Source organism: Mesoplodon bidens (genome assembly GCF_964165515.1).
Source record: "Mesoplodon bidens genome assembly, chromosome: 9".
NCBI classification, from domain to species: Eukaryota; Metazoa; Chordata; class Mammalia; order Artiodactyla; family Ziphiidae; genus Mesoplodon; species Mesoplodon bidens.
Window position 1 is genome coordinate 47,906,888 of NC_138166.1, and position 27,104 is coordinate 47,933,991.

At 39.4% G+C, this 27,104-nt stretch overlaps 1 protein-coding gene across 4 annotated transcripts in view; it reads right to left on the reverse strand.

Annotated features, from left to right (window-relative positions):
- Nucleotides 1-1,547: 1,547 nt before the first annotated feature.
- The window catches only part of ASB4 (ankyrin repeat and SOCS box containing 4), a 121,262-nt gene continuing 95,705 nt past the window's right edge, over nucleotides 1,548-27,104 (reverse strand). For all 4 annotated transcript variants that reach the window (XM_081244302.1, XM_081244301.1, XM_081244300.1 and 1 more), the window contains 3 exons: nucleotides 20,774-21,264; nucleotides 4,208-4,321; nucleotides 1,548-3,266 (listed from right to left, as the gene is read on the reverse strand). In XM_081244302.1, the coding sequence (XP_081100428.1) occupies nucleotides 3,078-3,266; nucleotides 4,208-4,321; nucleotides 20,774-21,264 (794 nt within the window). In that variant the 3' untranslated portion in view covers nucleotides 1,548-3,077. The remainder of the gene's footprint in view (nucleotides 3,267-4,207; nucleotides 4,322-20,773; nucleotides 21,265-27,104) is intronic.

Consider the following 27,104-nt stretch of genomic DNA (forward strand, 5'->3'; position numbering starts at 1 on the left):
TCCTGTTAATCTGTCTTTGACCCAGCCAAGGACCCTAAAAGAGTCAAGTAAAACTTCTTCCTCCCCTGCACCTCAAAACAATCGTATAAAAGTTTTATGAAGTAGGTACCATTATCATTCCCAAAATGAGGAAATTGAGGCATGGAGCAAGCATGTCATTTTCTCTAGATAATGGGTCAAATAAGGATGAGAGTCAGGATATAAACCCGGATAGACAGGCACCAGAGCCAAAATTCTTAACATCTAACTGTAATGAATCTGTTTATACTCCAGAGGAAGTGACAATGAATTCCTTCCATATACTAGCTATGGTGTCTGTATTTCAAAGAAAATAAGTCAGTAATTGGATTTTTCACAAAAGTTTTGAAAGTGTGCCGTTTGAAACTTCAAGAGTTCTTCATAAACAATCGGATGAGTAACAAAAATATAAAGCTCAGCTGTTTTTTCCAACATTGATAAGCCACTGCAAATAGTTTGTTACTTTTCTCATCCTTACAATCAGCTTTTTACTGCTGTGTTTTTTATTAGAGGCCGCTGGGTTCAGGATGGAAGGACAAAGTGACAATGTAACACTAGGTGATTAAAAAATAGAACTCAAGTGTGTCTACCTCCTGAGAAGGGAGAAAACTGGATGGATGGTCTTTCCCTCATATCAAAGATCCTTCTTCCCATGTAATCTACAGTCATTAAGTGACTATTTACAAAAAGTAACAATGGTATCATGAGGATATAATTTCCTCTGTTTCTCCTGCCCATGGTTGCTTGAATGGTGAGGATGAAAAGAAATTAGAAACCCAGGAGGACAGAGATGGTGACAGATGGAAGAGTAGGATTCAGTACAATTTATTATTATTAAAATACTCTTGTTCCTATAGCAATAGCCTGTGTTTTATTTGTGTTTACCCTTTACTTTCTTTTGAAAGTATTACTTATTTACAGGCACATTTCCTCATTCTCTTTTTCTTTCCCAATGTTGAATAAAGCAATGAATCATGAAGAGTTCTTCAGTCTAACTGCTGAAAAGTCAGCTAGGAAAAAGTCTTATCGGCAAATAACTCACAAAGATGAAAGGAAAGAGAAGAGCTTTATTTAAGTCCTCTAAATGAAAGTTCAAAGATGAGAAGAAATAACTTTAAATCCACAAATAAACCATTCAAAGCAAGTAGTCCTGTATCATATGCTAGATTAACACAGAATGTTTAAGCACAGCAGGCCAACTGAGATATGTTACTTCCCCATGCAAGGAACATCCTCTCCCAGCACCTCTGACTGGCATTCTAGAATGTGTTCTAACACCACTTGCTGCAAGCAAACTGTTTTTTGAAGGATCATATTTTATATGAATAGTTCATACAAATACAGTATTCTATTCCATAATACAGATCTTATTTTAGTATAAAATATTTCTCCCAAAATATCTGAGTAGAACTGATACTTCAGAAAGATTATTGTATCCACTTATGATTTTTCCTACACGGCACCAGGAATATGCAAATCCCAGTATGGGAAGCAGAGTCTAGGTGTCAGGCTAGTGGAATATTTGACATCATCTCTACTCCAAACTCAAGCATCTAAGGTTAAACAAGATGGAGAACCACACACACACCACAAAAACAACAACAACAATAACAACAACAGAACCCTGCTCATAACTGTCAGATTTGTTTGTGCTTAATTACTTCTGCTGTAACCTCTAAAAGGCAATGCTAAGAGCCAATGAGCTTATCTAAAAGTGATTAGCAAGAACAAAAAGTGAAGCGAAGTTGGCCTCATAAACCATGAGGTCCAGAGGTTAATCATCTACGTTTCTCTTTCTGCAAACTGCTAACAAACCTGATTAACGCACTAGTCTTTCCAAGTTTCTCAAACTTTTACCATTTTCAAAAAGTCTTTCCATGTGCTTTCTGCAGCTGGCCATCGCCAGCAAAGTGCCCCTTATCTTCTAGCTAAAAATGCTCTGAAATGTCAGTCTGTTACATAAAAAGACCAAAGTCATCAACCTAAGTCTTTCCCTTCGCACGTTTCCTTGCACACATTTTCCTAAACTTCCTTGTCACACACACATGGGAGTCACTGAGTGTGCAATATTTTCCCCAGGGAGTCTGGGAAAGCACTACACACAAAATCATTCTGAAATAAAAATAAGTACATGTGCCTGGAAACTTAAAATGCATCCATTTATATTTACACTCATAGCAGCCGGAGATCTCTCTACTACACACAATCCCTTCACTCTTTATCATCATGCTTCAAAGAAAACCATACTTCATGTCAGAAACGTGACTTTGAAAGGCAAGCACTAAGAATGAATCTGCACCTCTACTCTTGCCCCTGACATCTGACACTGCAGTTCCCTGCTTATGTGTCCGGATCCTCTGCTAAATGGTGAGATCCTGGAGGGCAGGAGTCCTCGCTTCGGACTCATCTTTGCATCTCCAGTCTTTGGTTCAATGAGAGTGTTAAAATGTCCATTTTGACTTTCAAGTGGACTGATCTTTGTTTTTCATTTCTAATTTGACTCAAAGATTTCTTTGTTTTGAGTATGCTTGTGCTTTCTTCACTAAAAGTAAGTTGAGGAGCTTAGTATATGGAAAGGAGTTTGCAAAACTAGCCACAGTAATTTCTGCTAAGTGGGAGTGGGTGGAGGACACCAAGATTAAGAGGCCCATCCTAAAGCCTAGCATTTTGCCAACTGAACGTTAATGTTAACTTATTACTGATAAGGGAGAGAATGAAATTGGTTGTAAGGAAACCTGGGTCCCATTTCAAATGAGATAACATATGAAAAATCTTACAAAATTATAGCAGGCACCAAGTAAGAGCACTATACATATTAATTATTATTGTTATGTCAGGATCTTCTGGATATGCTCTTGTTTTTGAGACTACCTTAACTTTACCTCTTGTTTATTTCCCCTCACCGTGATACTCTAGGATTAATGACATAGTGTTTGTAAAGTGTTTTTAAATCCCTGAAGTGTTATAATCAACCCAAGTACCATTTTATTTATGCAAACTGTGTCTACTCAGCGAGTCCACTTAAACATCTAGGATTGGGATCTTCTGTCTCATAAGGCTTAATAAATGATTCCCTCTGGCTCTAAAAGCAAGTACTTTTTCAATGACAATGGGAGGGAAAGCAAAGGAATTACTCTGTGACATCTGCTGTGTAACGTTCTTCGAATGGCACATCTTGTTAAATGCATGAGAGTCCTTGGAGAGTTACTGCACACAGTGAAGAGAGAGTGGTAAAAATCCCAGTATCTCTGAAAAGGAAGGCAAGACATGTTAAAGTCAGAAAAGCCTCAGAGTTTACATCAACAGAAATCAATAGTGATGTGTTTAGTCCCTACTTTATACATATGGCAGCTTTCCATGGTCTGTGATGGGGAGGCAAAATTAAACATGAATAATGAAGCTAAGGCAGGTTAAGTGACTTTTTAAAGCTAAGATAGCTAATAAGTAGCAGAATAAGGTTGCACCTAAGCCATTAGCCTCTAGGCCCAGCGAGCTTTGTACTCTGTGCCCAACATCTCTCCCGTGCTGGGGACAGCCTGTGACAGCTAAAACCAAGAACATGAGGCTAGGTGGAAGGGCTGGTTCACAGAGGCAGCAAAGTCCATATGCAGCATGAGGACTCAGCTTTGCCAATGGCTTTCTGCATGACTCATCACAAAGTTGTTAATACTCTGTTACCTGCCTATTACAGACTTCAGGTTATTTAAAAGTGAATGAAATAATCTATATAATTAATTAATCTATGTAATTATTAATATTAATTAATCTCTATAAATAATAATAAAGCAATTTTTTAAAGTGAGTGACATAATCTACACAAAACAATTTAATCTTCTGATAAAAATGCTATATGAACAATCCCAAATATTCTTATTATTAAATTCATCTAAATTGATGGGAAGAAAGTAAAACTGTCACCTTTATATAACTGTTCAACTTGCCCTTAGATGGAGAAACTCCCAAGATGCTCCTAAGCACTACCTACTTATTTATTTATTTATTTATTTATTTATTTATTTATTCTCACACCTGCATTTTATAACCCTTTGTCTTGTTGTATTTGAGTAGCATCCTCAAATTCTTAAAAGCATTCTCAAAACCCATTTTTTGAATTAGAATTTCCTGCACTTCCATTGCAGTATGGAAGCACTTTAGAGCAAAACCCACAGGAAGTGAATTGATGCTTTACCTCCAAGTCATCATCAGGGATAGCTCTTTTCCACTTGACGTTCCACCTGATATGTTCATAGGCATTGACGACAACTTCGATTGCTCTGGGACAAGAATGGCAAGCCTGTATCACCTGCAGAGACACCATAGAGTTTCATCTGTTCAATGCACATATGTGATTCATCTTTTCCACGCACAGAGACATCAAGACTTCATGGACCGATAAGCCTCTTTGGAGCCCTGAAATGCTTTTGAGAAGTCTCATGCCTTTGAGTATTCAAACACACTGTCAGCCCCCATGGTGGATGGGAGGATTAATAACATAAGACTAATTTCCTTCATCATCCAGGAGCAAGTGAAAAAGAGTTGCTAACAAAGAGGGTGGGGGCCTGATGAAATGCATCCCCTGCTCGTAAAAGCAATTTTGAGAGAGGCTGGTCTCAAAATACACTTCCAGCTGTCTGGGAAATTCTCCTAGTTCTATAGAAAATTTTATTAGCAAAAAGCTGAATGTTAGTAATCCAAGAATTCAAGCCTACTGGTGACTATGAGGTAAAACAAACTATAGAGTAACATGAACGTTAACCAAAGCTGTCTTCCCAGGGCAGTGCCTGAAGAGGACTAATGTCACGTACCAAATCACCCTCACTGGTATTTTAACCTTCATCAGCAATAAAAGTTCACATGAAGATTAGTTACTTCATTAGCACACTCCGTTCGACAGTTCATTGACCAACCAAAAAAAACTGGAAAGCCGAGTCGAGGTGGCCAGCATTTCCACAGGAGGCAGAAAGATTTAGCTTTAGGTTTTAGACTAAACTGGATATTTAGCCAACCTTTGATGTTACCATGAAATCTGGACATATCTGATTAATCAATCATGCAGCCTTTATTAAGTGACAATGGAGGAATATATGAGACATACCCCAAAGTAAAACACACTGGTTTCTGGTGAGAGGCTTACTCTAAGAATGAGAAGCAAAAACACGTAAATGAAACAAGAGAAGATCAATGGAGATGTATGGTTGGTTCACATACATAAGTGTCAGATTATAGGGTTTGAAAAAGAGGAATTATAGAAATTCCAAGAGGGAGAGCTGAGAGAGTTGAGCTAACCAGGAATGATTTCTTGGAGGAGATGAGTTCAACCGTAGATCCTAAATGGTAGAAAGGTGCGTGCGTGTGTGTGTGTTGTGTGCCTGCCCTCATACACTTATAGGCCTGTCTACATGTGCAGCATCAGCAAATGTAACAGTTGTGTTGAAAGAGAGGTACTTCAAAGGGTAAAACAAAAACACAGCTTCATTATCGCTTTCTCCTGCTCACATAAACCCACTGCCTGGAACCCTTCTCCACTCCTGGCATGATACCTCAGGCAGGACTCACACCTGTTTCCACTTAATTTTTAATAATAAAAGGTACTCCGGTCACTCTAGATAGGAGAAAAATGTCAGTTCAGTAATAAAAACGTCCATTTTAGTTGAATAATTTTATTTAAAAGTTTCTCCTCTCCCATAGCCTAGGCTTGTTTCAAGCTGCAGTTGAAAAGGAGGTATTTGTGGGTGTGGTATAATAAGAAATACATGTTTGGTCTTTGCCTCTGTTCTTGACAAAGAGCTCCTTTCCACCATTTCAGTTATGCTAATGAAGTGAGTCTTAATGGGGCTCCTAGAGAGCTTCAATAGGTGGACTGGTTACTGGAAAGACCAATCCTTCATTAGAGGACTGGAGCTTTTACACACCTTGCCTCCTACCTCCAGGGAAAGAGTTTGACTGAACTCAAACTCCAACATCCAGGGTTGGAGTTTGAGTTCAAACACCAATGGCCAATGATTTCATTAGTCATATCTACATAATAAAAGTCCCTAAAAGATGGGGTTTGGGCAGCTTCTAGGTGGGTGAGCTCATCAAAGTACTAGGAGGGTGACATGCTCCGAAAGGGCATGGAAGCTCTGTGCACCCTCCCCATGCCTTGCCCTATGCATCTCTTTTAATTGTCTATTCCTGAGTTTTATCCGTTATAATAAACCAGTATGCCTACCACTAGAAAGGAGGCATGCCTCCACACTTACAGAACTTTCTCCCAAGAAATTTTCTTCCTAATTTCCTGGTCCTTCTCAACCTCCAACCTCCACCTATTGGTATTGGGCAAAAAGTCACAAAACTGGTTTTCCCCACCTCCTTTACAAGTCCTTCTTAGGTGGTCTAGCATTGCATTTTTCAATGTGAGGTGGTAAGTACCCAATGTCTTGGGACTTCAGGCAAAACTGAGACAGAAGGATGAGTATTTTAATACCCAGTTGTGTGTATGTGTGTGTGTGTACCAAGGTCACCTGAATGAAGGGCCCATGTCAGGAAAGAACTAAAGTTAAGAGCAGATAAGATGGAATCAGCTGACAGTACACCTGGAAGGCCAGTCTGAAGAGCCTGGGATTAGGCAATAGAAAGCTACTATGTATTCTTAATAAGAAAGGGTTATATTCAATCAATTTATTCCATTGGGAAACCTTTATTGAGCACTGTGTTTAGCACTGTGACAGTAATTCTGAGTTTATGCCCTGCTTTTGTCTTCAAGGAATTTACAACCTAGTTGAAGTTGTAGAACTTCAACCTAGTTGAAGAAAAAAGACATAGGTATTTCAGAGTTCGAGAGCAATATAATTCAGTAAATAATAAGAGGCTAGCTTAAAGATCATCAGTGTCCCTTGAGCACCATGAGCAAAAGCACAAAGGGAAAAACAAAGGATATCAAGGTCAGAGAGCCCTGAGGAGGCTGAATGGGAGTGCACCAAACGGCTTCTCAGCTAGCTTCACCATTAGTCACGAGAAATGAAGCTGCAAGAAATAAGTAGGGTTTAATGACTAATCAGATATAGGGAGTAAAGACTGCAACTTTGAAGCCTAAGATCAAGTACAAACAGGGGTACCACCGATGGAAATGAGGAAATAGGAAGGGCATACTAATTTGAGGATGGTCAGAAAATGAGCAGGAGGATATTTCCTATGTTATGTCCTAATGTCAGTTAAAAATGTGCATGATTGGGGCTTCCCTGGTGGCGCAGTGGTTGAGAGTCCGCCTGCTGATTCAGGGGACACGGGTTTGTGCCCTGGTCCAGGAAGATCCCACATGGCACACAGCGGCTGGGCCCGTGAGCCATGGCCGCTGAGCCTGCGCGTCCGGAGCCTATGCTGCACAACAAGGAGAGGCCACAACAGTGAGAGGCCCGCATACAGTAAAAAAAAAATATGCATGATGGATGCTCTAATGAGAAGGTCAAGATGGAGACGGAGATTTGTGCATCATCAAGGAATGTGCTGGTTAGGGTCAATCATACTCTAAATGGATATAAACAGAAAAGGTAGAGAACCATGGTCTGAAGCTTGGTGCATCCTAATAGGCAGGAGAGAGGATGAAGGAAAAAAATTACAGCTACCGGGCCTCCCTGGTGGCGCAGTGGTTGAGAGTCCGCCTGCCGATGCAGGGGATACGGGTTCGTGCCCCGGTCTGGGAGGATCCCATATGCCGCGGAGCGGCTGGGCCCGTGAGCCATGGCCGCTGGGCCTGCGCATCCGGAGCCTGTGCTCCGCAACGGGAGAGGCCACAACAGTGAGAGGCCCGCATACCGCAAAAAGAAAAAAAAAAAAAAAAAAAAAAAAAAAAAAAAAAAAAATTACAGCTACCATTTTTTGAGGACTTATCATGTGCCAGAGCCTATGTTAAATCTTTGCATGTTTAGCTTGCTAAATCTTCAGACAACCTATGAGGTTATTCCTATAATTATCTCCACTTTACAGATTTAAAATCAAAGGGTGAGAGAATTTAAACAAGGGTATTTAGCTAGTAAATGACAGAGATAGGATTCAAACTCAGGACTGTGTGACTCCAAAAGTCAAAAATATGTTGAATAAAAATGGTGAGGGGCTTCCCTGGTGGCGCAGTGTTTAAGAAACCACCTGCCAATGCAGGGGACACAGGTTCGAGCCCTGGTCCAGGAAGATCCCACATGCCATGGAGCAACTAAGCCCATGCGCTACAACTACTGAGCCTGTGCTCTAGAGCCCACCAGCCACAACTACTGAAGCCCGTGTGCCTAGAGCCCATGCTCCACAACAAGAGAAGCCACCACAATGAGAAGCCCGCGCACCGCAACAAAGAGTAGCCCCCGCTCGCCACAGCTAGAGAAAGCCTGCTCACAGCAATGAAGACCCAACACAGCCAAAAATAAATAAATAAATAATTTTTTGAAAAAAGTGGTGAGAGTGGGCATCCTTCTCTTGTTCCTGATCTCATAGGAAATGCTTTCAGCTTTTCACTGTTGAGTATGATGTTAGCTGTGGGTTTGCCGTATATGGCCTTTATTATGTTGTGGTATGTTCCCACTATGCCCTCTTTCTGGAGAGTTTTTACCATAAATGGATGTTCAATTTTATCAAAGGCTTTTCCTGCATCTATTGAGATGATCATATGGCCTGGCCTCAGGAGGCATGGCCTCACCTCAGGAGGCATGGCCTCACCTGAGGACTGTGTCAGCCCCAACAAATAGAGCAAACAGAAGGGGCTCTACCGAATAGAGGTTTGAGTCAATGGTGTACTAGAAAATGTTCAACAACAGGCATTTTGTAAAAAAAAAAAAAAAAAAAAAAAAGACTGTATATATATATATATATATGTTTATAAGTTTATTATAAGTTTTGCTAATATAAAGAATGTGAGGCCCACAATTTACAAATAATAAAATACCCAATATAATTTATTTCCTATTCTGTATAGCCAGTTAGTACTCTAAGAATGCTATCACTGATTTTTATATCAATTTTGTATAGATATGAGTTGTATTCATAGCCAACCTGTGTCTGCAACTGAAGCGTGCATGTAGTTCCTATGTTTACGTTGGTTGACATTTTTATTACATTAAGGAGTAACTGTTTCACAAATGTGAAACAATGAAGACATATATTGGAAATTCACTCACTCATCAATGACGTAAGTGACTTCTATGTGGAAGCGCTTAATAGTTTTTTGAATATTGGAAGCATATTTCTCAATTTTTTGCACTATTCACAATGTAAGAGCTACAGACACCACACACTACAAATATTTAAGTTTAATCTACATTAGTAACATTCTCTCCATCAATTTCTGAAGTCTAGACATCAACAAAGCAATAAGTTAAGGTCTGATCGGTAGCATTTGCTGATTTCTGTGGTGTAAACACTTGCATCATGGCCTATTTGAGGTCCCTGAATGTATGGTGGGGAAGAGATGTATAGTAACATCATTATATAGTGTTTCCACCATATAGATCCAATATATGCAAATAATATCAGGAGCATAGATATGTAGAGTAAAATAATTGGGAGGTTGTGTGTTTTGAATATTTATTAACTTTTTTTTTTTTTCCGGTATGCGGGCCTCTCACTGTTGTGGCCTCTCCAGTTGCGGAGCACAGGCTCTGGACACGCAGGCTCAGCGGCCATGGCTCACGGGCCCAGCTGCTCCACGGCATGTGGGATCTTCCCGGACCGGGGCACGAACCCGTGTCCCCTGCATCGGCAGGCGGACTCTCAACCACTGCGCCACCAGGGAAGCCCTATTTGACTTAATTTTTAAAAATCGTTGCATTTAACAATCAGCTCACAAAATTCCTGATAATTTAACAATCAGCTCTCGTGAGCTACTGTGAGCCAAATTCTAGCACACAGCTCCTTTTAATTGTCCCCGAATTTAAAAAGTGCAGTCATAAGCCATTGCAGACTAAATGTGTATATTGAAGCTCCAAACCAGTGAAGGTATCAGAACCATCCTGCCCAGTGGCTAGGTCCAAATGGGCACAACATAAATACTTGTTTAAAGAGACGATCCATTCACACACATAGTCTGGGTACAGTGCACAAAGCTGACCTGCTGACAAAGGCTTTTTCAGCCAGGTCTACTTTAATAGAGAGTAATCCCTAAGGGGATAAGCAGGTGGGCTAGACTTAGACATCCATTGTTGTGGGACCTCTGAAGAGTCAGCATTTCTGAGTATATGCAAAGCATAACGAGAAGGATTTCTCCATGGGTACAAGATTGTCAAGGTGGGCAGGTAATTTTTCCAGGACCTTGGTCTTGGGAAATTGAGGCAAATGGGGCTGCTCTTTTCTCTGCAGTTGGGATGAGGATGGCAGATATGTAGCTCTATGCAAAAGAGACAGACAAAGCCTGAGGCTGACTAATTGCTCTGAACACTAGTTTATAAACTACCATAACAGCAACATAGACTGTTAGGGTTGCAAAGGACCCTAGGAATTATCTAATCTCCCTAACTTGGAGATGAGGAAATTGAAACCCAGAGAGGCACACAGTAAGAGAAAGCATGGTTTTAGGTCTTCATCTGAGTTTAGTGCTCTTTCAAATATATTCTGATGATCTTATTTTAATCCTTAAGTAAGGACCAGTGAAATGAATTGTTTAAAGACACAGATCCTATTGTACAGATATTTAGAACAAGAAACACTCTTTACGAAGATATACAGATTGCCAACAAACACATGAAAGAATGCTCAACATCATTAATCATTAGAGAAATGCAAATCAAAACTACAATGAGATATCATCTCACACTGGTCAGAATGGCCATCATCAAAAAATCTAGAAACAATAAATGCTGGAGAGGGTGTGGAGAAAAGGGAACACTCTTGCACTGTTGGTGGGAATGTAAATTGATACAGCCACTATGGAGAACAGTATGGAGGTTCCTTAAAAAACTACAAATAGAACTACCATAGGACCCAGCAATCCCACTACTGGGCATATACCCTGAGAAAACCATAATTCAAAAAGAGTCATGTACCAAAATGTTCATTGCAGCTCTATTTACAATAGCCAGGACATGAAAGCAACCTAACTGTCCATCGACAGATGAATGGATAAAGAAGATGTGGCACATGTATACAATGGAATATTACTCAGCCATAAAAAGAAATGAAATTGAGTTATTTGTAGTGAGGTGGATGGACCTAGAGTCTGTCATACAGAGTGAAGTAAGTCAGAAAGAGAAAAACAAATACTGTATGCTGACACATATATATGGAATCTAAGAAAAAAAAAAAGGTCATGAAGAACCTAGGGGTAAGACAGGAATAAAGACACAGACCTACTAGAGCATGGACTTGAGGATATGGGGAGGGGGAAGGGTAAGCTGTGACAAAGTGAGAGAGTAGCATGGACATATATACACTACCAAATGTAAGGTAGATAGCTAGTGGGAAGCCGCCACATAGCACAGGGAGATCAGCTTGGTGCTTTGTGATCACCTAGAGGGGTGGGATAGGGAGGGTGGGAGGGAGGGAGACACAAGAGGGAAGAGATATGGGAACATATGTATATGTATAACTGATTCACTTTGTTATAAAGCAGAAACTAACACACCATTGTAAAGCAATTATACTCCAATTAAGATGTTAAAAAAACACTCTTTACTATAATCATTATAGTAATTATAGGCTGGATTTTGTTGAAAGTTTGAAATAATTCCCTTTTTAATGCAAAGATGTTGCTTATAATATGAAAATAGCATCCATCAGACCTCTATACACATCCTTCTCTAAAGACCTCCAGATACATTCTTTCTAGAAGGATGAGCCATGTTGAAAAGTATGCTGGTAATCAGATGAGTAATCCAAAATGAAGATTTAAATTTAAGAGTTACCAGGACAGAGATGACAGCTGACATTAATCCAAGGCCTGAATCAAGAATATACTTGCACTGGAGTTTTGAAAACAGAGAGCATGCGGAAGTCAGAAGCTTGTAATGAGGCTCTGCACATGGTTTAAGTGTCCACTCAGAAAACTGACCTGTGCTCTGCATTAATTCCCGGGCTACACTCACTCTCCATGGAAACCACACTGGTTATGTTTAAAGACACATTGCCCACCTACCCAATACAGGTAATCTGTCCCAAGGTATTCCTTACCTCCTCCTTCCTGCCAAAGCCTTGTACACAGAGGAGATGTGGCTAAAAGTTACTCTCCTCCTGTAACACATTACTCACCTCTCAACTAGGGTTTCCAGGTTTAGCAAATAATAATAATGTAGGTTACCAGGTAAATTCGAATTTCAGACAGACAACAAATACTTTTTAGTATAAATATGGCCCCAATATTGCATGGGACATATTTATACTAAAAATTACTTATTAGTGATGAATTTCAAATTTAATAGAGCATCCTGTATTTTGTTTGGCAACCCTATTCCCAGCCCCTATTCAGAAACAGTTCAAACTAAGTTATGTATACAGGAATATAATTCATTCATAGTTCAGGAGCCCAACTTCACACATTTGGTGCTTCAATTTGCACCTGGCACACTCCCATATATCACCTGGAGATAACCTTTCATTAGGATAAAAAAAATTGAGTAGTTCTTAACCTTCAGTCTTTAGATGCACAAAGTCCAAAGTTCCCACTGCCACATTAGGTTTTTCTGACACTGACTAGCAAATTTTCTGCTGACAGAAGATGGTTCTCACAGCAGGAAAGGCTCCTTTTAGCCTGACACTCCCAGCTCTCTTAACTGACACGCCTAGCTTCCAGAATGAAGACAGCTGATCACGCCTTCTTTCAGGCCTCAGTAATTATTTCACCAGGCAACAACAAAAAGAGATCCCTTAAGAGAGAGCAAACTCTAAATAATCACTCTATGATGACTCCCAGGAACCTTGACCATCAAATGAGGAAGGACTGGTGGACCCAGAAGGCAGAAGCTTCTGCTTCTTCTTTGTAAACCTGGGAAACAGAAAAGGCTCAATGACCTTCCTCTGTGCGTCTCTGGGGTCTCTATTCTCCCTTCCTAGAAGAACAATTGGACAAAAGGTAGTGGTGGCAACTGGAGAGACCTTAAGACCCTTCCCCATCATCTGACCCCTAAAAGCATAAATTAGAAAACAGATTCAAGATAAATCTCCCTGCCACCCTTCCAGTACAAGTGCCACCTGTAAGCCACTTCACCAGAGAAAATCTAAAGCTACCTCTGCCCTTTTATATTGATATATTTGTGTGCAGAAAGGTACTTAATGATCAAAGAGACTGCTTATACCCTGGGCTTCATATACAGAACTGTTTAACAGCAGAAATCATCTTTACTTCCCCCAAACTTTCACATACCTTTCCCTCCCCTAGAAAAATGTCTTTCTTGTCCTACAAGAAAACCCAATCTTGGCTCCCTGGGGTGTCACTTCCTTCTGAATTATGCTGAGAGAAAAAAAGTCAAATGTCCTTTTGTACCTTGGAAAGCAATTGCAGACCCTATAATTCTTTTTTTCCCCTTATGTAATTTATACATCAGCTTTCAGTGAAATACACCCTCTACAAATTTGCTTTGTATTTGGAAGACAGCATCTTCAGCTCTGACCTTGTTCCTTGTAAATAAGGAAACTGAATTCCCCATCCACAAGAGAACAAATCACTTTATCTTCTGGATAAATGAGTCAGTCATTTACTTGCGTAAAGATGACTTTCTCTTTGGAAAGTCGGGTTGTGAAGTAGTTGTTCTAAATCACTTTATAGCATCTGCATAGTAAATTGAATAGTTTTTCTTTAGTTTTCCCTTGGAAGGGGGCCAGTTCTGTTATATAGTCTATTGGGTAGCAACAAAAATGTTTAAAGGACCAACCATCCACCAGTAGCCAACTGAATCCTAAATCTCTTTAGCATACAGCCAACCTAGAGGAGCTCAGAGGAGCAAAACAGAACCGAATAAGAAGATGGTAACTGTGGAGAGAGTGTTCCCTGGAACACATAATTGTATACTATTCTACAGGTGAGTAGAGCCACCAAAGTAAGTCTGGTAGGAAAGACTCCTATAACGGACCAAGAGTACATTTTGGGAGGAGGAGGAAAGGAAATGATTTTGTTGAGCACCTACTAGTCTCAATGATTTACATGTCTTACTCACTCCTCAGACAATCCTGAAAAGTTGATATTTTTCTCTTCATTTTCTCTTGGATCTGAGAGATTAAGGGACTTCAAAATCTCACAGCAAGTAAATGGCCAAGCTAGAATTCATATCCATGGTTACTAAGCCCCTGTTCCTACCCCTCCTCGCTGTTATCTCTCAGAGAACTGCCTTTGTGAACAGGACCTGGGACCTTCCTCACATTTGCAAGACTTCCTGCAGGAGAACAGAAAATCCATTTAAAGGCCTATTGCCCCTAGTCTGACACTTCTTTAAAAAGCACTAACTTCAGTTTCAATGCAGTTTTTCATCATAATTGTCCTACAAACCTCAAGAAGTTGCATCTCCAGGGGAGGGGTGTTCTGTTGCCCAGAGCCACAGGGAGGCCAGAATAGCTACCAATCCTTTCTGCACAATAAGCTGCAGGGGTTCCAGAAGGCAATGTCTTTAGTTCAGTGCTTTTAGTGAAGTTACATTCCCCAGCTCCACAGATAACATTTTGATAGGATTTCTTTCTAAAAGTAAAATTTTCAAATGCTTGTGCTCTCCAATCCCAGAAGGAAGTGTTTTCATTCTATTATACCAGAGGTCTAGCCAAGTAAGTTTGGCAGTAAGTGAAAGAAATCTTCAGGAATCAGGCAGAGGGCATGTCTTTGAAGAAGCAATTGTTTGAGGTTGGGAACTTTAAAGATCCTTCCTGATTGGTGAAGACCACTTTGACTCTAAAATGGATGAAGAAGAAACGATGAACACCCTTGGGAACGTCTTCGGAAGGGGAGGCAGGTGTGCTCCCAGCCTGACCACTGCTGCTCTCCAGATTGGCAACCCCACGCGGAACCTTGTAGGAGCCACTTCCCTTCACCTGTGAGCCAGGAGGAAGCAATCCTCCGGGACCAGGCTCAGCCTCCACAGTCTGGAGCCACCTGTGGCTCCACCCCACTAGCACCACGCTCCTGGGGAGGATAGCAGCAGCCCAAACCCTAAAGTGGCTCTTACAGGGGAATGGGGAGAAGGTCTTTTACTTACTTTTGCAGAGGCCTGTTTCATCTACAGTCAACCACCAGGGGGTTTCAGAGTAAAACTCAACATTTAATCTCTGGGCATTCTCACACATTGTCTCTCCTGGTTGGAAAGGCCCCTGTGGGTAAACCAGGCCCAGGAGCACGGATTCTACTGCTCAACAGATATGTAATGATAACAGTTATAGTCATCTTTTGTTTAAAGGTTGCCATGACCAGAAATGATAAACGCTTTCTTTTTTTTTTAAGATTTTTTTTATGTGGACCATTTTTAAAGTCTTTATTGAATTTGTTACAATATTGCTTCTGTTTTATGTTTTTATATTGCTTCTGTTTTATGTTTTGGTTTTTTGGCCATGAGGCATGTGGGATCTTAGCTCCCCAACCAGGGATTGAATCCGCACCCCCTGTATTGGAAGGTGAAGTCTTAACAACTGGACAGCCAGGGAAGTCATGGTAAACACTTCTTAAATATTATCTTGTTTCATTCTCAAAACAACCTTAGGAGAAGGATATTATTATCTATGCCCTCTGTCCCTCTCTATCCTCTTCCCTGGAAGGAAGGTAGCCTTACAGCATAAATATACACAAAAGTATGCATTATGAAGTGAGCTGTATTAGAAAGAGATCGATTGTTTGTCTTCTAGAAGTCCCACTATGAAGAATGACCACTCTAGTGAGATGTGGGTAGAGAAAAAAGTGGGAGGTAGCCCAAGGAAGAGATATTTATAGATGCAGGATGAAGGCTGGGGTGAGGAATTGGGGGAGAGACTTTGTAAGGACTGACAATGACTCCAGAAAGAGTAAGAAAATGTTTGGCCCATCCTCTGGGCTCTGAGTATATTCGTGGTGTGCTGTAAGATTAATTTCTTTCTAGTGAAGGACTTGGTCTGCATATTATTGCCAAGGCATAAGAGTATGTCCATTTCACAGGGCAGGAAATTTAGGCTCAAGAAGCAAGTAATTTATTCAAAATCACACTCTTAGGTGAGTGGCAGGACCCAAATTTGTTTGACAACCCCCCTCCAAATTCCATGCTTCTTTATTCTTGACAGCATAGCATGACATGTCTAGAATGAATGAGTTATGAGTGATAAAGCAGAGGTAAGATTTTTAAATAGGAACCATTTCATATGTAATTTAAAATGCTGGGTTGTATATTCACTCTAGAGATTGTTAATATCTATTGTTTTAGCCAAATCTAGATACCAGTGTGTATGATCCAGAAAATGGATGCAAACTAAGCAGTAGATATTCATAGCTAAAAGCTATGGATCACTGTACTTTAAATAAAAGTTGCTGAATTTTTCATAGAATATAACCATTTGATTTTATTTCTAAGGCTGAAATATGTATAACAGTTCAAGTAAGAAAATATTCCTTCGATCCAGCCTTAGCATGAAAAAGTATTTTAAAATTCCAAAGCCTACTGATCAATGAGAAAATTGCAAGGAAGGTGAGATTTAACAACTGAGGTCAAACAACTACCTTCAACAGCAGATTTCATGAATATTTTTTTCAGGCCATTTAGGTAGCAGTCTTTCCTCAAAATTTATAGAGAAATTATAAGGGTTAACCGTTGTCCTAATTCTCGACCTTTTCAGACATACCTTGACCAAGATCCAGAGGCAAAAACAAGTAACAGCTAAAAAAGAAGCCTTAGGTACAAACTGATACAAAGATTTAAGGATTTAATAGGATGCATATGAGTTATTCCAGGTCAGGAATAAGAAGTAGAGGATTAGTTTCGAATATTTACCAAAAAGAAAAAAAAGTGGGAGGGACTCAGGAGGGACTCAGGGGTGGGAGGGGGCGGTGTTCCAAAATCAAAGAGACACCCAAGGAAGGGAGTGCTGTAGAATCTGCCTTCATGGAGATTTGCAAATACAACAAGAGCACTATTTCTGCCTAGAGCCTTGAGAATTAAACAAAATGACCTCTTTAGGTCTTTTCTTGTGTTGTGATCCTTTAGGTTTAAATACATTTCCTGGGCAATATCATAAAACACAGCAGAAACTGCTAAATCTAAGGGCTTAGGTTCAGGAGTCAGACAGACGGCATTCTGAATCAAACATATGACTATTAACTTTTAATGGGCTTGAGCCACCCAACAATCCTATTACATTTCCCAAGTCCATCTGCTCCCCAAGGTAAACATCTCACACCTTCACCTTTGCCCTTAAGTCTTCAAACCTCTTCTCCAACCACTTCTCATTCTAAATGAGAAAATAGAAGCAATCGTAAGAGTACTTATATAAACTCTTATTAACATATCTACCAACATCCCTGCATCTGGGCACACAGGCGCTGCCTTCCCTACTGCTATGATGGATGAACTGTCTGTGTTACTAAGACCAACACCTCCATTTGTGCACTAGATCCCATCTTCAAGATGGTGCTCCAGTAATTACCTGCAGCAAATTTTCTCCCCTTCCTAGAACACTCCCATCAGCCAACAAACATATCAGCTATCATTCCCTTCTAGCTACTCTTGCATTACAAGAAAATGCCTCAAAGGCCTCACTGTTTTCACTTGCTTTTATCCCTTTTTCCTTTGAATCCACTTTAACTAACCTTTTCTCACCAGTGATCCACCAAAATAACCCTTGTTGAGGTCCCCAATAAAATCCATGTTGTGTAGTCCAACGGCAACTTCTTAGCCCTCATCTTATTTGAAATGCCACCTATATTCAATCCAGCTGATTCCGTATCTTCCTTTCTCATGTTCCATCTTGGATTCCAGGAAAACATTCCATCTTGATTCTCCTCCTAGCTCAAGGACTTTCTACAGTTTCCTTCACTGATTCCTTTTCATCTACCCAAACTCTAATCGGAGTGCCCCATAGCCCAGTCCTCTGGCCACTTCTCCTCTTTCTCTACCCCCATGCTCTGGTTGACCTCATCTGTCCTCATGGGTTTATACATCATATTCACGATGAAGACTCCCAAATTTGTATCTCTGGCCAGGACCTCTCCCTGAACACCAGGGTTATATATCAAACTGCCTACTTGACATCTCCACCTGGATGACTAACAGGCGTCTGAAGCACAGCAGAACCCCTGATCTTCTCTTCAAAAGCAGCTCCACCTGCACAGTTACTTTCTCAAGAAATGGCTCTTTTATTCTTTCTATTCCCTGGGCAGAAATCCTCAAAGTTACCCTTGATCCCTCTCTTCTTCTCACAGGTCACAAATAATCCATCAGGAAACCTATGGACTCCCTTTTCAGAGCTTGCCCCAAATCTCACCACTTCTCACTACTTTCCCCACTTCCACTGTGGGTCTAAGCCACCCTTATCTCTTATCTAGATAACTGCACTACCTTTGCCCCTCTCCCCCGTAGAGTTATTCTCCAAAAGGCGGTCAAAAGGAACTTTTTGGAACATAAATCAGACATTTTTTTTTTCCCTCACTCAAAATCCTTCAGTGACTTACTCTCTCATTCAGAATAAAAAACCAGGGATATCAGCACAGTCTACAGGGTCATATATATGGTCTGCAAATCACCCTCTTATGCTTCTCTGACTTCTCCTCCTCCTTTCTCACCCCACTTCAGGCACTCTGGCTTCCTCAGACATGTTTAGTCCTCTCCTACCTCAGGATCTTTGCACCTGGTTTTCCTTATATCTAGAATGCTCCCCCCACCGCCACCCCTGCTCACCCCCAGCTATTCACATGACTTGCTCCTTCACGTCCTCATTTTCTCTAATCAGCCTTTGTAAAACAGCACATACATAAACACCAAAGAAAGCCCACATTCTATTATTATCTTTACCTTGCTTTACTTGTCTCCATAGCACTTAACATATCAGAGTATATTTATTAGTTTGTTGTTGTTTTTTTTTCCTGTCTCCCACTAGAAAGTATCTTCCATGAAGGCCTTTGTTTGGTTCATTGCTCTATCTCCAACTCCTAGAACAGTTCCTGGCACAAAGTAGTGCTCAGTGAATACTTGTTAAATAAATGAATGAATGAACTTGACCACTTACTCTGTGTGACTTTAGGAAAATATCTGAATTCTATCACCTTTTAAATGAGGATAATGCCAGCGCCTACCTCAGAGATTATTATAAAATAAAATTAAATAATATGTATAAGCCTATTTAGAGCTCAACAAAGGACATTATTGTAACATTATTATTTGTTATCCTATTCCTAATCAACATAATCTTTTGAAATTTTCTATAAAATTAAAGTTCCAGGACATTATGAGTATTACATAAAATTTTAAGGAAAAAAATTACTTGATCTTCCATTAAAACACTGACAACCAAGAGAAAATTCCTTACTGAGATCACATAAATCATTGAACTCATCATGTCTACATTGGAAGTTTCTGTGGGTTGTCTATCTGGAATTTTCTGAGTGCACTCCCCTTAAATTCTTTAGTGGAACTTTTCTTTCAACTAAACTTCACACTGCAGGACTTCAGACAAGTCTCTGACATTTTACCAAGGTAGGAGGTAGAACTTGTCTGTGAATTTAGTAAAACTTCTATCAACTAGCTTTCTGTGACCCTACATTAGTTAGCTAGTTTATATATAAAACTCCTCTACTGCGTGTTAATTTTTTTTAAATAAGTGAGATCCTAGGTAAATTATCATTTTATTTCTTTATTTAAGGTGAAATGCATTTTGCTTTTCAAATTAATGACCGTCATCAACCTAATGCAAAACTCTCTCTCTTCCATGTGCCTAGAGAACCCTTTATTCCTCTACCTTGTCATTTACCACAGAATATTAAAGTTATCTCTTTATGTGTTTGCCTCTCTCACTAGATCCTAAGCTAATTGAGGATAGTTACCATGTCTTAGTCATGCTAGTATTGGTAATATCTGATCCCTGCTAGCCCATTATAGATTATCATTAAATACTGTTTAAAAATAAAGGCTGTGCAGTGTCATACTATAAAGCTAAACACTAGCACCAAATGAACCAAGGTTGAATACTGGCACTGCCTCTGTGTGAGATCAGACAAATTACTTAACTACTCTGTGCCTCAGTTTCCTCCTCTATAGAATAGGGATGATGATATTATTTACCTTATCAGATTGTTATAGAATTAAATAAATTAAGAAGTGTAAAATGCTTATAACAGTGTGCTTAATAAATAAAATTCATTATAATAAATATGACTATTAGTTCTTAATAAATGTTAGCTTTCATTAAACTAGAAAACTGAGTGGCCCTTTCATGTCTACAAACTAATTCCAAAGCAGGCTCAATCATCTTTAGAGAAGACATTCTGCTTAAGAGACGGCAGGAGGGTGCCTGTGTCCACACCATTCACCTCTCCTGCAGACGTAAAGTGGTCTTCTGATCTTTTTCACTCAGTCCCCCAGGAAGCCACTACCAGTTCACTGGTGTTCACACAAGACATGGAAAATTATCTACTATCTTGCTCTCCTTCTTTGCTCTCAGCCCCAAATTTCAAACAAACTTGGACTAGGACGAGATAGCTAGGATTATATGTGTAAATGGAATGTCAGATTGAGGATCAGAGGCAGCCCAAAGACTCAAGCCTCAAACAAGCTTGAGTTACTTGGAGATTTCAGACCAAGCCACCCTTTGAGTCCCCATTACCCTGCTGACGACCCAGTTCTCCACTTGGCACCCTAGGACTCAGCCTCACCTTGTGGAATTGTGGAGGGTATATTCGAGCTGCCCCATGGTTCAACAGCAGCTGGTAGCAGATCTCAGGCTGGGCGTTAGGTCGCACAGAGGTGACCTTCAGCACATACTGGATGGCAGCACAGCCATTGATATCCATGAGATTGGCTTCTGCGCCAGCTTCCAGCATCATGTGCATGAGCACGTGGTCACAGTTCCAGGCTGCCTTGTGGAGCGGAGTTTTAAAGTCGTCATCCCGGGCGTTGACCTCGGCCTTGTAGTCCAACAGCATGCGGCAGATGAGGTGATGCTCCCTGCTGAACTCCTGCTCTTTAAAGCGGAGGGCCCAGTAGGTGGCGATAGCCAGTGGGGTCTCCATGTGGGCGTTCACACTGTCCACTATGGCCCCGTGCTCCACGTAGAAGGCCACCAGCTCCGGGAGGCCGAAGTGGGCAGCCGTGTGCAAGGGCGTCTCCTCATCCTGGTTGTTGGTCTTCATGTTCACGTTCGCCCCTAGAAAGGGAGAATGAGGAAGACAATTATTTAAACATATTTTGTCATTTTCCACAAGATTCATTAAACAGGCCTTTTCTCACTGCTTCCCCTTCAACCTCTCCTGCTGTATACCACCCATTTTTCCAAGTTCCGTTTCTAGACCCCATGGATGCCACTGCTTTGAAACAACAGCACCACCTCCTGGACAACCAGCAAATGTACTGAGGTGATGGGAGAGTGGGCCTGAGAGCAAAGGATTTCGGCTGGGAGGCTGGAGCACTGTCAGTTGAGTTATAGTTCCTACTCCTAGGTGGATTTGGAAATACAAAGTGATTCCGATAACCAAATAGCTTTTATCAATAGAATAGCAAATATCATTAAAAATGAAGGTTATATCACAATCTTTGAGGTTCATACATGTGGCTTTAAAAGTCTTCAGTTTCTTGATGAGATTTCTTCAAAATAATCTTTTTCTTTTCTTTCAAGGGAACTAAACCTAAATGTTTGGTCCAAGGAACTTCAGTGGTATGGAAATTGCTCAGCCCTCTGACTGAACACTGCCAATATTAAGCTGCCGAAGTCGGTGAGGTTCCTTTGGAATACAACTGGGGCAAAAACAAAAAACAAAAAACACTTTGACCACCAAACTAGACTAAGGGTCATATTTTGAAAGGAAAGGGATAGAAGCTAGTAAAATAAAATACTCATTAAAAGAAAGACAATTGAAGACTGTATGTAACATGTCCAATTTTTGGTTGACAAATGCTGTTTAGAAATACAGATTATTAGTGCTTGGAAATCTTAGAAATTATTTAATCCAACCCACTTGTCTAACAGACAAGGAAACTGAGTGAATTTTATTTTTTGATAGGGAAGTTAAGTACTAGAATGGTCAACTTGAGAAGCTGAAATTTTCCTTCTCAGCCTAGTTTAATTAGGGTGAGCTAAGTGACCCCAGGGGGCCTATTCTGTGATCAATTTTACTGGAAATTTTTATAGTTACTTCAAGAATAAATCTGGAAATACTTTTATTATTATTATTATTATTATTATTATTATTATGCCAGCAACTAATATTTATTAAGCACTTGCCATGTACAACATTCTGAGCTAAATGCTTTTCACATATTGCCTCATGGAATCTTCCTAGCAACCCTTGGCAGGAGGTGCATTTTTTTCCTAATTTTACAGATGAAGAAATTTGTTTTTAGACTAATGGCTATACCAAGCTAAGAAGCAATAGAACAGAGGTTTGAAAGCAGACAGCCTGGCTTCAAAATCTCTCACCACTGTGCTATTCTACGTCATTATTTTTCTAAAAAAATTTTTTCTGTACTTTGCTCTCTTTGGATATTTGAAAACTTGAAAGTAACAGAAATCATGTTGCATTTTGTTAATTAAAAAAATCTGTTCTCTGTGTGTTGCCCCTTTATGCCCTTTTTTATGGCACCCTCTGATCATATGGAACACATTTAAGAAAGACAATACTCCTACAAACTTACTCGGTGTCATAAAAAAGCCACCCCTCAGTGAGGTTTCTGAAAGCACATTGCTCTGTAAATTCAGAGACTATCTCTGCTCCTAACTTTCAGGAAGCAGAATTATAAGTAAAAATCATCCCTCACAACAATCTGCCATCTGTGTTCATCAGTATTCTGCCCTGGAGAAGTTCTGGGTCAGATCTCCCTTCAGGTCAGCCCTTCTTTGCTCTGGAGTGAAATGGAATGAATAAGAATGTCTTCCCAGAAGCTAATGCAGGGTCACTTCAGATGCTGGATAATTTCCAGTAAGAAAGGGAATCAAAGGGTCAGGATGAAAATTTTATAGGCTAACTTGGAAGTAACCACGTCCTTTATTTTTTAATGTACTTGGACATTTACAATGGATCCCTGACCTCTTGCTACAACTAGATATACTGCATAGTTTCCTTTTCTGAATAGGAGAGACTTATTTTTTATTTGAATTGTGATTTTGAGTGTAACTTGTCCAGGGACTACATAAAGTAGGATGATTTGACTACTTTTCTATTTTAGATTTTGTGATTCATTCAAGAAATTAGAGACCATAAACATAAATCCTTGGGAACTTAAAAAAATATTTTTTTAATGTGAAAATGCAATGTATTAGTTTCCTAGAGCTGCTGTAACAAAGTACTGCAAAGTAGTACCGCAAACAACAGAAATTTGTTCATGGTTCTAGAGATTGGAAGTGAAATTACAGTGTTGATGAGAGTGGCTACTTCTGAGGGTTTTAAAGGAGAATCTGTCTCATGCCTGCCTCCTAGCTTCTGGTGATGTCCATCAATCCTTGGTGTTCCTTGGCTTGTAGATGTATCACTCCAAGGACTGCCTCTATCTTCACATGGTTCTCTCTGTGTCTCTGTGTCTTCACATGGCTGCCTTCTTATGACACCAATCATACTGCATTAGGGACCCATCCTGCTCTACTCATCTTAACTAATTACATCTGCAACAACCCTATATCCAAACAAAGTCACATGCTGAGTTGCAGGGGATTAGGACTTCAACATATCTTCTTTTGGGGGGAAGGGAGGGGATACAATTCAACCCATAGTATATAACATGCATTACATAATATATAAAAATATATATGTGCAGTTTAAAAAATATTGTAAAGCCATCACCAATGTAATCACATCCCAGGTCCAGAAATCAAACACTCCCTGACCTGGAAAAGCCCTCTACTGTCCAATCTATCCTTCCACCTCACAACTCCACCATCCTGCTGGAGGTAATATTATTCTGACTTTTATGATAATCATGTCCTTGAATTTCTTTATAGTTTTACCACACTTGTATATACCTCTAAACAAGATAGTTTAGTTTCACTTATTTTTGAACTTTATATAAATGGAATAATCAACACATATTCTTTCATGACTTGCTTCTTTCACTCAACACTATGTTTGTGAAAATGATCTATGTTGCGAGGTTTAGCTCTTGTTTGTTCATTTTATTGTGTTCTATCTCACAGTACAAGTAATACTACTAGTGACAGACATTTACAGTTTCAGGCTATTCCAAACACTGCTGCCATGAGTATTTTTGTACATTCTTGTACCCTGGTGCTCATGAGCAGGGTTCACGGGGTTCTATACCTATGAGTGGAATTGCTGGCTCATCGGGTGTGCTTATCTTCAGCGTCATTAGATGGTATCAAATAGGTGTTGTACCAGTCTACACTCCCATAAGCCATGTGTGAGGGTTCTTATCAACATTTGGTATTTTCATTCTATTTAATTTTAGTCAGTCAGATGGGTGCACAGTGATATCTCATTGTTTGAATATTTAGTTCCCTAATTAACAATTAGGTTAGACATATTTTAATATTTTTATTAAACAAATATTGCTTTTTATTTACTATTATAAAGCATTTCCATATTGTTATATTATCATTTAAAATATCATTTAAAAATAACGACATAATATTCCATAGTGAGTTTACCCTCCTGATGGATGTGAAGATTTTTTTCCAAAGTTTTGATCTTATGACTAATGCTACAATTGATACATTTGTGTGTAAATCTTTGGATTATTTCCTTAGCATAAATTCCCCCAAAATAGAGTCATTAAGCTGAAATATCTGAGCTATTTTAAGGGTCTTTATGAATAATTGAGGAATGTTATATTTATCTATATCTCTATATTTATATACATCTCTCATTGATGTATGAGTGCTATTTTACTCACCAGTATGTAGTTACACAATTTAAAAAATATCTTTGCTATTTAGAAGTAAAAAATGGTCTCTCTTTTTCTTTTCATTTGAATTGATTTGTTTATTAGAGTTTGAACACTTTGTAATTATTAACTAGTGGCATTTCTTCTTTAGTTATTGTCCAAATTTTTGTCCTTTTATACTTTGAACCCTTTCTGCTTTGTTTACATTTATATGAGTCATTCATTAAAATAATATTTAAGCCTATGCTCTCAGAATTGGTATACATTTTTTAACTAGTTTATTTTGATTTTTAATACAATAATGTTAACTTTATATGGTCAAATTCTCCCTTTGTTTTTTTGTTTTTGCTTTTGTTTTTGGTATTAGAATGTCCTACTCCTCTCAGAGGTTTCATAACTTATCCAGATTAATTATAATTGGATTTTTAATAGATTTTAAGAAATGTTTAACATTTAATTCATGTGGAACTTATTGTGGTGTACTTACCGATTTAGGAAGAATTGATATTCCTATAGCATAGAGTTTTTTCTTGTAGGAACATGGTCTGTTTCTCTAAAAAGTTTTCTTTACATTTCTGTAAACTATGCCCCCACAAAATTTGTAGCAATTTTCATTTTAGGGAAGACGGGTAAATTATTTCTGGGGTAAAGTAAATTTTAGTGAGAGAAGGCCCTTCATGAACCTTCTAATTTATGCAAGATGGACTCCAGAACTAGCCTGAAATGGTTGCAAATTAGATGGAGAAAAATTTGCATTTTCATTGCCTGATAAAGAACAAGAACTTTTCAGATTTAATCTGTGGGCAAAGGAGACAGAGATTTGATTGCACTGAGAATATGATGAAAAGGGGACATAGGATAAGAATTGCACAGAAAGAGTGGATGCTGGCCACAGAAATGGTACTGTGATACTCCGGAAGCCAGGAATATAGGGACACAGTGCCACAGGAGGGACACAGTGCCAGTCAACATTCAATTTTTTCTGTTCTTCCATACTGTATGATAGTATCCATTCATTACCCTCCAACAGAGAGAATCAATTTCATGAATCCTAGTTATGAGACCTCACATTTCCTTACTTTTTTCCCAAATAAAATTAAACTGCCTCCAAGTGCCCATTTGTTGGCTTGGCTGATCATCCGAGATCAGTCATCATGTGGCTCCCTCTGCTGGGCTTTGCTACTCCCTACATTCTAAGAGTTGGCCCTCAGAGGCATCCTCTCCAAAGTATCCACATTCCCTCACAGTTCTGTCACCTCAAAAGCTACGTGAGAGTCGGGGCAGGTCTCTGTAGAAACTGTCACCTCTCCATCTTCCCAGACTCAAGGAATCCACATCTTTACTTCATCCCTAAGCCCGCCCTGCCTCCCTCCCTGTCCTAATGAACTTGATTTCTCACAGAGCCTGTGTGTAAGTGGGGAGATCAGTGGGGAGATGGAGGACGAGGCCAGAACAGTGCTCTCAACCCTTTCAGGCATGCCCTTCCTATTCCGCAATGAAGTCGAGAAATAATATCATCTACCTTCATACATAATCTTTTAAAAATAAACCCAATGCCTAGCTAACATGTAAAGGCAGAATGAAAGTAGTTGCTAATAATTTTAGCTACAGTTATGATTGCCACAAATAATATAAATTGCAACGACACAGTGTACATTTTAATGTGTTATTGACTATACTAGATGACACAATGAAATGCTTATTTGCTTGAACCCATATGTAGACTCCAAGCAGCTACATCATTGAACCGACACAGGTGTTTTGTATTGTAATTCAAATACCATAGATGTCATTGCCATAATGAATGCTATTCCAAAATGAGGAAATAAATCTTGGTCTGGTTTTGCCTTGACTTGTAGCATAGTTGCATTTCTGGAAATTTCCATATTTATTTACAATTCAAAAGTATTTTGCGTTTATATGTAAAATGCAGTTAGGTTAGAAATCTACTGTGTTACTACATCTAAATATCTGTTATTACATCAGCACTAAATCTAAGATTTTTTTACAAATTATGAAAGAATTAAAAAATACAGAAAACCTCAGAAAATATAACAGACATCTATATACGAGTACCCATATTTGACAGATATTAATCTTTGACATATTCTCTTTGGTTTTCTTTTTTCCAAGATAAAATTTTACAGAAAAAAACCA